Below are 11,414 nucleotides of genomic sequence, written 5' to 3' on the forward strand. Positions count from 1 at the left end.
GTACGGATGAGTGAAGTGACCCGAAACAACGAATTAATTCTAGGTGGCCTTATTGTTATAACGTCATAGTTCAATATTGCCATATAGGGAGATGCTTTACACCCTAAGCAGTCTCTCTTTAATTTTAACATAAAAAAGCTCTGTTTAGTTCGCCCAGCAACAAAATTATCAATGTACAATATCAACGGGTGAAGGCAGGATCTATATCGGAGAAAAGGCATTCAAGTACGCTTGCGGTCAGAGTTACAAATGTACGATATCAACGGGTGAAGGCAGGATCTATATCGGAAAAAAGGCATTCAAGTGTAGCGGGTCGCAGTCTCTCGGAGGCAAGAACGCGCAAGGGTCTCAGTGAACACACTGTAATTGGCAATTGAAAATGTACTGGAAACGAAATTAACTATATCTGGCCATGAAATTAACTAACTGGCTATAAAAGAATCGTGATCAGCAGCTTTGATACAAAGGCAGACTCCGTACGCTAATGTACGGGGATACGCTAACGTATGGGGATACAGTACGGGGATATGCTATACTCTAAACACTAAACGCTATACGCTTTGAAGTCCCCAGCGTGCCAACGCTACACCTCCCCTCTCAAATATATTCACGTCCTCGTGATTCGAATACTACATGTAGGTGATAGCTGGACATCAACAACTGGCTGCTATTTAGAAAAAAAACTGGCGGCATGCATGGTCGCGTCGGAATAAACTCGACGACTTGCATAATATAATACAGGTATGGAGTCGTGAACATTGTAGTAGATCGCGAATTGCTGGGAGAGCGTCAACCGGAGTATGGCAAATAATATCGGAAATGGTAACGTTTGGAATAGACAGAAGAATGAACTGATAAACAAATCATAAAGTAGAAGCACACCAGGTTCTTTTTATTTGCATTTGTGTAATTTCTGATCTTCTCTTTCTCATTTCTGTTGCATTCTCAGATGCTCCCATAAGTGTATCATTCATAGTATGCCCCCTTGGCCCGCACAGTCCATGTCGATTCCGAGACCGAAATGGTCGGAGGAGTGCACTGCGCCTGACCAGCACAGCTCTTGTAGCACCTACTACTCCTTTGTTGTCTTTGTCCCTTTTATTACCCCTATTACTTTGTAGGGATGTGCACATAGTATATAAAAAAAAAATAAAAAAAAATAAAAAAAACACGATCTCAAGGGGTCAAAAGGGGAAAGAACTCCAAGAACTCCAGTCTCTCCGGAGGCGTGGGTTCGAATCCCACCGCTGCCACCAATTTGTAGCGGGTCGCAGTCTCTCGGAGGCAAGAACGCGCAAGGGTCTCAGTGAACACACTGTAATTGGCAATTGAAAATGTACTGGAAACGAAATTAACTATATCTGGCCATGAAATTAACTAACTGGCTATAAAAGAATCGTGATCAGCAGCTTTGATACAAAGGCAGACTCCGTACGCTAATGTACGGGGATACGCTAACGTATGGGGATACAGTACGGGGATATGCTATACTCTAAACACTAAACGCTATACGCTTTGAAGTCCCCAGCGTGCCAACGCTACACAAGTATGCTTGCGGTCAGAGTTACAAATGTACGATATCAACGGGTGAAGGCAGGATCTATATCGGAAAAAAGGCATTCAAGTACGCTTGCGGTCAGAGTTACAAATTGCTCATGGCTACTGGTATTCTCATACTATTCCCATCGCAATCGAAATAGTGCGCAAATGCACGTTTGGCTTTGCAATGTAAACATTAATGGAAACAAACAAAGAAAACTCCAGAAAGCCTAGCAGTTCTCTCAGGCTAGAACAAAACTGAGAAGAGTGGTCTGTAAGTAGAGTTGCCAACGGGCAGTAGGATACCCGTGCTGCCCGTAAGTAGATTGGGTATTCGGGTAGCAATTTGCTCCTGCGAACCCGATCGGGTACTGTAGAGCGGGTAATTTTAGCGACTATTAATTTTAGCGTTTTCCCATTGTCAACCGGTTAGCGACATTTTATTTTAGCGATTTGCACCGATTTTTACTCACGGATCACCAGTGCACTACTAATGTCTCAACGGATTAGCGACTTGAAATGTTAGCGAAAATGAGTCGATCGCTAAATTCGCTAGGGTTTTTACGTCGCTAAAATTACCAGTTCTACAGTAGTTGAAGTACTGTGTACTAGCAACGGTGCACGTAAAAAGCATGGCTATGCGCTTCCTGTAACCTTTCTATGTAGCGCGAGTGCACACTCACTCTACACGCTATGTCCAAAAATAAGCGATAGGGTGCCTGTGCTACCCGGATAAAATACCCGACCAAACCCCTACCCGTTGCAGCCCTAGCTGAAAGGTTGAGCACATTGCAGAATGTTTAAATGAAATGTCAGTGCCTAGAGAAACCCACACGCAGGACTCTGATGATCTGATGCTAGCGTACGAACATACACGACATCATTGTGTAATACGTCGGTACGCATCTGATGAAGAGTTTCCCGGAATACGACTGGCCCGTACGCTCAAACACGTGCAGGGCACCTTCTAGCACGAGACAGCCGCAAATGCCGCACGACATCGCGATGCGCTCAAGCTCGATGCAGCGCTGAGCCAGTGATCTCCCTCGGGCACTGTCCAGTGCCCATGCCTCTACGCGCTGATCAAACTCACTGGCCTCCTTGGGGCAGACCCTGAAGCTCATGTCGGGATCAGGCAGGTAGAGAGGGTCTGTGAAGGTGGTGGGCTGAGTGTGAGCAAGGTCACCTGTGGATAGGGCACAAGAGAAAAGAACACATCAAATAAATATATGATATTTCATGATGTGTGAATTACGATGATTTGCAATGGAACGAACAGAGAAGGCTACACTAAATACACACACACACACACACACACACACACACACACACACACACACACACACACCATTGGACCATTGGACGCCCATCGCCGGTGGCGATGATAGTGATGCTACAGCAGAAGCCATAGCAGCTTGTGCTGGGATTGCACCATTCAACAGCTTGCAAGGCTGAAGAATTGACCGCCACTATTCAGCCTGGTCTACACCAGACAGCTATGAAGTGGCCTTGTCTGGCCAGTGAATCCCTACTTTTTAGTCTTTCATTTTTTTCACGCACACACATCACACCACATACTCCGGCATACACTGGTTGTTGGTAACTACCCAGGAGAATGAAAGCAAAGTCAGGAGGAGACGTGTGTGACTATAATAGTCGGGAATCGAGCCCGCAACCTATCGATTGGAAATCGCTGCACATACCACTGCACCATATGGGACACACACACACACACACACACACACACACACACACACACACATACACACACACACACACACACTACACCTCTACATACACATACATATGGTAGCACGAGCAGGCTGACAGACATACACACACATGCACGGGCATGCACACGCCCGTATACCATGCATAATGAAACACACACAAGCATACACAAACACATGCACACACACACCTGTAGATACACCCAGTGACACAAAGGAATGCAAATATCTTTCCTCCCCCCCCCCCCCCCACACACATACTCGTACAGGCACCTGCATGCGAAACATAGAAATGATGCCTGGAGTAACGGAAGATAAAAAGGCGTGCAACGGCCCCCGTGTGTTATGCTGCCAGTGTATTATGCTGGTCGTGAAAACAAAATTCACGATTTGCGTGCAGGTCGTGGAAGAACATTGGAATTTTTAAAAGGATTGAAAACTTACCTGACACACCAAGAAACACTCGCTTGTCTTTCCATACTCCCTCTGAACTGAACCGTGCCAATGCCTCTCCTGCTAGGTAGTATTGGTCAATCATTGCTTCGTCTACGCACATCCAGTGATTGTTCCGTGACCAGGGAATGGAAGCGATCACTACCTCTCCCGTGAAGCCGGCCTCCTGTAGTTTCAAGCGACGGAGAAAAGATGCAGTTACAACGATATTATAAGCAAAGTACATCCCTGGAGAAAACGTGCTTTTATTAAGTTCAACCCTTTCCGGGTATATGACGAGAATACCCCCCCCCCCCCCCCCCCACACACACACACACAAACACACACACACACACAAACTGGTAGCAAACGTACCTTGATAAACCAAAGCGGAATGACTTCAGCCCAAGCCAGAGGAGCACGAAGGTCCGAGAATGCCATCAGACCTTGAGCAGATACACCGTCACTTTGCCATGCCTCAAGCAATTCCGTACTTCTTGTACGGCTTAGCTCCGTCTACAGAAAAAAGAAAATAATCATGGTTCGCAACAGACTCGGCTAGAGCCTAGAGGCCAAGTTTCCGCATCCGTAGGAACGCCACCACCCTTCAAGGATCAAGGCGCATATGCAGCTCCTAAAGCGGTGGGAGGTGAGTGGGTGAAATCAAACATGGCCTTCCAGCACCTGGACCGGTTCAGCACGGAACACCACGAAGTGATATGGATATCTGTATCAACAGCTAGCCGGTCCAAGATTGTTATCTGTGCACTCTACCGATCAGGCTCCGCAGCCGGGACAGACACCGAGCTGATCGAATACCTTGATACCCACCTAGATGAGGCCCGCAGCCACGGTGACTATGTTATCCTCGCAGGGGACTTCAATGTCCACAATGCAGCATGGCTAGGGAGCACCAAGACTACCTCGGCAGGAGAAACAGCCGAGGAACTCTGCTATGTTCATGGCCTGGAGCAACATGTCAACATCCCCACACGTGGAGACAACACCCTGGACCTTGTGATGTCTGACTTCAGTGAACCCGTTCAGGTGAAATGCCATGCCCCACTGGGGTCCTCTGACCACGCTGTCCTCACCATGGACTTCCCTATCTCTGCGTTCCGTGAACCAAAAACCACACGCACTGTCTGGCGGTACAACCAAGCAGACTGGAACCGCCTCTGTCACTTTTTCCTAGCCTATGACTGGTCAACTGCCTTCACCACCAGCGCTGATGAGTCGTGCGCCAACATCACCGAAGTTATCCTCCAGGGTATGTCACGTTTCATCCCATCCCGGCAACTCACATCCCGGCCGACGGATCCAGCTTGGTGGACCCCTGAGTGCACGGATGCCATAAAAGCAAAAGAGAGGGCTTGGGCTACTGCCAGACGGCAGAAGTCAACAGCAGCGCGGCAGACAGCCTCAGCAGCCACTCTACGTTGTAATGACATCCTCCAGCATGCCAAGGTGGCCCGCCTGGCTACCCTGCGTACTAAGCTCTCCAAAGCTAGCCTGAGTGACCGCTCGTGGTGGTCTACCATCAAGCAAGCAGGTGGCAGCAGCAGAAACACGTCCATCCCAACTCTTACGCCGCAGCCTGGTTTGGAATGCGTATCGAATGCCGAAAAAGCTGAGTGTTTTGGGCAGTATTTCGCCTCAAAGTGCAGCCTGGGCGCCGACGACTTCCCCGTGAACCAACCAGCGACTGATTTCCCCCACGTTGCAAAGCGCACGGCTGAAAAGCTCTCAACGGTTCGGTTCCGCCCTGCCACTGTCAAGAGAGAACTCCGCCGCCTAAATGCATCGAAAGCTACTGGACCGGATTGCATTCCCGCGCGAGTTCTGAAGATGTGTGCCGACCCCCTAAGTAAGCCACTCTCCAAACTGTTCTCCCTTAGCTTCTACAGCATGGTTATGCCGACATCCTGGAAGACAGCTAGAGTCACACCCATTCACAAGAAGAAATCCAAGAACCTGCCTCAACACTACAGACCTGTGTCTCTGCTGTCTATCATATCCAAAGTGATGGAAACAATTGTCAATCGTCAGATAACCAGTTTCGTGGAGTCCCACAATGTCATCTCTGCGAAACAGTTCGGGTTCAGAAAGGGCCTGAGCACAGCCGACGTCTTAACCAAGCTCCACTGTGAATGGTCCCGAGCAGCCGGCCTAGGAGGAGCCGCCCATGTTTTGGCGATAGACATAGCAGGCGCCTTTGATAAAGTCAGCCATGCTGGCCTGCTGCATAAGGCTTCCGTGTACGGTCTAGACGGCCCGCTTCTCGGATGGCTGGAAAGCTACCTGCACAACCGGCGCCTGCAGGCTGTTGTGGGCGGCCAAGAGTCCTCCCTGCACCATATCCAAGCAGGGGTACCACAAGGTAGCATCCTTGGACCAACGTTATTCCTCCTGTACGTGAATGACTGCGAGGACACCTTGCCTGCTGGTGCTGAGCTTGCCACGTATGCAGATGACACGACACTGTATCAGTGCATCTCTGCCACCGCCAGCATATCCGACTCTGCAGCACAACTCCAGGAAGCAGTGGACGCCGTCTCCCACTGGGGTTCCAAGTGGAAGATCACCTTCGAGCTATCCAAATCTCAGGCCCTCATCATCGACCACCGCAAGCCTCCCCCAGCATTCCCACCAGTGCTCTTCAATGGAGTGACTGTTCCTGAAGAGAAGGAAATTAAACTTCTGGGCATAGCATTCGACTCGCAACTGTCCTACGCAGCACACCTCCGGGCCGTGGCCTCAAAGGCTGCCCAACGCCTACACTTCCTGAGAAAGGTTGCGCCCCTGTTGGACTCCAGCGGCCGCACGGCAGTCTACAAAGGCTTCGTGCGGCCAACAATGGAATACTGCTGCCTGGTGTGGATGGGGTCAGGTACATCCAGACTGGACAAAATCCAGCACAAGGCACTGAAGGTGATTGGCCCAGGCGCCTGGCTCCCCAGCCTGAAACACTGCCGACTGGTTGCTGCGCTTTCGTTCACGTTCAAGCTGTCTTACCTTCCAACAACAAGCCCCCTGAAGCCCATCCTCCCACCTCCAGCCAATCCCCGCCCAGTGGGTGGTCGATCCACTAGGTTAGCCACGGAGACTGCCCACTGCCACCCACTCCAGCTGAAGTCGACGCTGCCCGTGCGCATTCGTAGCAGCCTCCAGGGTTCCTACCCAGACTGCATTATTCCCTTGTGGAACAGCCTACCAGCGACCATTCTACCAGCACGGCCGCAACCCAGCCAGCTCCAATTATTCAAAGAAAAATGCAACAAGTATCTGCTGCACCTGAACTGGCAAGCAGCCACCGACGCCCTATGAAACGGTTTAGACCAGTGCCTCACTAGCATCCTCCCCCCCCCCCCCTTACCACAATGTGACGTTGTCTTTCACTCTGCTTCTCTCACGACCATCTACCCATTGTCCTTGTTTCTCACTATTATTCATTTCCCCTCTTCCTCCTCTCTACATGGTTTTACTGCATTATGGCGCGCTTTGTCTGCGTAGACGCCGAGACCTTTGAGGTCGGCAGAGCAGCCTGGCCCCGCCACCACTTCTCGCACATATTCGGGAATATAGTGGACTTTCGTATAAAAAAAAAAAAAAAAAAAAAAAAAAAAAAGATCAGACCCACCAAAGTGGTCAAAGACCGATAATCCCATTCATTGCATCCATACATAAATACAAAGGTTTACGGTAAACCAATCGCTGAGAGGTCGGGGGGGGGGGGGGGGGGGAGAGGATGTGTCAAAGTGGGAAATATAATCCACTAAACCACATACGCTGTGGAAGAATGTGATAAGATGGTAAAAAGACCCCCCCCCCCCCCCCACACACACACGTACACACACAGCGGTAGGAGTAACTGTTGCAAGCTTGTGATGCCCGATTTCTTGACACAGTAGTTTGCGACGTGTGCAGGAAATGTAGGTGGTCCACGGCATGCCACTCATGTCTTTCTATTTCTATCCGAACCCAGAAAGTACGGGCACCTCGGTCTACAGGGCACTCATGGGTTAGTTTTCGGTGGAAATACTACTATGGCCCTTCCAAAACGTAACAGTATTCTGAGTTAGTTTTTGTTTGTATTCCTTACTTAGAGTGGGAAGTCCAAAACAGGCCCTAGCCTAATAACAATGGTCCCACTAGAGACGTATAATTCAAGACATGACCAGTGCCCGGTTCCGGATTGTTCTCACAATAGAGATACGAGTGCGCCCTTCTCAATATGTACAGACTGCACTGTAGGTATCCAGTGTGAGTATTTATAAGAAGAAGTAGCTGGGGGTGTTATTGCACATTATAGCGCAGCTTGCGTTTCCTTGGTCCTTATTTATTTTATAAATTAATCCTCGGCTGGCCACCCGAGTCCAATTATGAGTATTATTAATTTTCAAGTTATGAGTATACCTTGACTTCAAACTCCGTCCATTGCTTGTTCCACTCAGCAGTACCGTCTGCTTCAGCGTTCAAGTAGACGCCAATGTCCTTGTTCAAGCTCAGGCCGTGCGGTGTGAGCAGGACAAGCACTTCCACATCCAGTGCGGCGATTTCTCTGGCCATCTCCATGGTCTTCTTGTGCAGCTCAACTGCGCCGTCCGGGAGCCCTGCAGAAACGCGGACAAACTTCACAAGTTTCAAACGGAGACTCAGATTCCTGGGCAATGGCTGATTATTTTCCAGAGTACAGTTCTCAGCATGTGCAGCCACCATTGTAGCCATCCGTTATATCCGTACATACTCACAATACAGTCAACTTGGCTAATACCGACTGCGGATATACAGTCAACTTGGCTAATACCGACTGCGGATATACAGTCAACTTGGCTAATACCGACTGCGGATATACAGTCAACTTGGCTAATACCGACTGCGGATATACAGTCAACTTGGCTAATACCGACTGCGGATAGAACGACAATTCGCGAATAACGACAGAATTTCCATGCCCAGAGCAAAATCCCATCTAACTGTAATACATAGAATGAGACTTCGGGTATAACGACACTTCGCGAATAACGACACTTTTCTGACGCCCCGCCGAGTGTCGTTATACACAAAATTGACAATACCCTCCAATCGATTTTATTCTCACTTTTTTTAGTCGAATTTTCTAGAGAAACCAGCTTGTTTTCACCATATCTGATGGACAGCGACAAGTTGGGTTTGATGTGGCATGCAGTTTCGCGTTTGATGGTGTAGATGTAGATACATGGACAGACCTCACCAACTGCCTCCATACATCAATGGTGTGTAGTACACAGAACAGCAGGGTGGCAACTGCGGGCAAGGCTAGTTCGTCGCAACTACTGTAAAACATGTGATTTTAGGTGCATTGAAATTTAGGTGCCAGGGACCTGCCAGGTTTCAGGTTTAATTTAGAATTAGGTGACCAGCGTTCCCTTCACATATAGTGCATATTCTAGTGCAATGTGTAATTTAAATTTACTTGTGCCTGTTTTCTCTACCGAAATCAGCGAAATTAAAGTTACACCGAAAATTACATGGTTTACAGTTAATATTTACAGTATTACTTTGTGTTTCATACTCGCACCTGTGCAACCCTCAGTCAATACCTACTTCTAAGGTGTATGGTGTGCATTGTATTCAACGCTATACGTTTGTTTCAGGATTTGATTTTACTTTACGTTATCAAAGGAAAACGTGTGCACGCACCAGGGCAACGGTTGATTAAACGAACAAGGCATGAACGCTACGTTACGGCGTTAGGCACTTGCTTGTGTGCTCACTTCTTGCTGCTACAGCGCGTGTATCCGTTGGAGGAACATTGTAACAATTATTCCAAATGAAATTCGAATTTCAAAAGGCCAAATTGTCCTCACCGGATTTCTTTGGATCCAGTATCATCGCTCCATGTGGAATCAAAGCTCCGCCGAGGAACACCATTGTCACGGCAGTTCCGCAGGGCGGTGCGCAAGCTGGAACGTTTTATCTCTGTTTCCTGGGCTATGAACTGAAATACTAACAAATGAATTTGTTCTACCACCACAACAACAAATTAAAAATTCATTGATGAATAGGCGCTAGGCCGAAAGATGTTGGTCGTGTAATGAACTGAGTTGTTTCGTTGATCTACGCTCTCTCAAGACTCAAGAGTCAAGTACAAGTGTCATGCCACTTCATACTTGTGACATGGTGACACAGACAGACTGTTAGCATGGTTAGTGCAGTGAACAATGCAAATCGCATGGTGAGTGCACTAGTGCTAGTGCCAGTACTGGCAGTAGGGTAGTGCGCGCGGTGTGCAAGTCAGGTAAAAAAAAATTCGTGCCTTGCATCCGGCCGGGGGGATATCCCTAACTACCGGTATCGTGATCACACAAAAGGCAATACTTTCACAAGTGTTTGTTCTAAATGCCATGGAAGAAGAGCGTAGAACTGACCAGTCAAACATGGTGACCACTGGTTATACATGTGTTAATGGACAGGTATTATGTACATGTGTAAAATGTACAGTCAACTTTGCGTCTAACGACTCTGGGCGGGGCATCAAAAAAGTGCCCTTATTCGCGAAGTGTCGTTATACCCGAAGTCTCATTATGTATTACAGTTGGATGGAACTTTGCTCTGGGCATGGACACTGTCGTTATTCGTCAATTGTCGTTATATCCGCTGTCACTTATTAGCGAAGTTGACTGTATGCTGTTTGCATTACGCAGAGCTCACTCACTTGTCAGTTTGAGCACTCTGGCAAGGTATGTTCGGGCCTGATTGGAAATTTATATTTCCATTGCTATCAGGTTCGGCCTCAATTCCTCTGTGCTGCGCTGATGAGTTCACAAAGAACGAAACAGCATGCTGTCCGCATATTGAGTACAATGTACATGTACATTGTACATAGTATGTTGTTAGTTTGACAGCATGAAACAAGGTGGAGGACACTGTGTTCGGAAACAGTGACCTTACCACTGTACAACCAGCCACGGTTGATAGAGTTTCCGAAAACAGTGTCCTCCACCTTGTTTCATGCTGTCAAACTAACAACAGGTGTGAACTATATAAACTGGTATAACAAGGTTTATCATTGGGTTATCGGTATATAATACCATGCATGTGCATACATGTGCATGTACAGTAAAACTGCCCAGATCCGGACGTCCCTACCCCGGGCACCGTTCTGACCCATCTATTATTATCTTTATTCTCACGGTGGCCGTAGCCAATAAGAGAGACATCTAGACTGAGAGTCACGCAAAATGGCAGATCGAACTTCGAAGGACAAAAAGACCCCAAAACTATTGATTCGCATGGAGAATGGTTTCTTGCATTCTTAGATATGTACTTGTCTGTGTATGTTCCGAGTTACGGGCAGTGCTTGGTCCCAATCTTCCGGGATCTAGGCGGGGGGGGGGGGGGTACTGTATTGTGAAGGGCACCCTGATTGTTCCCGCACCTTGACTTCAGTCAGTTGAGTAACACGCCCGTTGAGTAATTCGCCATGTACAGTGCCGCTCAAAGAAATCCAGTCTCGTCATTCAAGTGCACGCCGGGCGTTGCGCAGCCCTAGACCGGCGAACATTGGACTGGGAAATGAGCCAAGGCGCAAACTTGAGTGACCCAACTGGTTTTCATTGACCAGGACTGTACTTATCTCTACCAGCATAATACTAGTACCCTTACGATAGGTTGGACATGACGTAATCCAGTAGCGTACTCCACTGCTCGAAGAGTGCTCATTACCCAAAT

General features: G+C 48.2%; 1 protein-coding gene across 2 annotated transcripts; it reads right to left on the reverse strand.

Annotated features, from left to right (window-relative positions):
• Nucleotides 1-1,301: 1,301 nt before the first annotated feature.
• On the reverse strand, nucleotides 1,302-9,784 carry LOC135824823 (uncharacterized). Of its 2 annotated transcripts, none has more exons than XM_065337541.1 (5): nucleotides 9,551-9,784; nucleotides 8,118-8,314; nucleotides 4,077-4,217; nucleotides 3,714-3,888; nucleotides 1,302-2,725 (listed from the first exon to the last, which is right to left on the reverse strand). In XM_065337541.1, exons 1-5 carry the CDS (start codon nucleotides 9,612-9,614, stop codon nucleotides 2,397-2,399), a joined length of 906 nt encoding a protein of 301 aa, XP_065193613.1. In that variant the 5' UTR covers nucleotides 9,615-9,784; the 3' UTR covers nucleotides 1,302-2,396. The 2 variants fall into 2 exon arrangements, with proteins under 2 accessions (XP_065193613.1, XP_065193614.1); XM_065337542.1 differs by having other exon boundaries at nucleotides 8,118-8,333.
• Between the last annotated feature and the right edge of the window lie 1,630 nt (nucleotides 9,785-11,414).

Source organism: Sycon ciliatum, chromosome 9 (genome assembly GCF_964019385.1).
Source record: "Sycon ciliatum chromosome 9, ocSycCili1.1, whole genome shotgun sequence".
Lineage (NCBI taxonomy): Eukaryota > Metazoa > Porifera > Calcarea > Leucosolenida > Sycettidae > Sycon > Sycon ciliatum.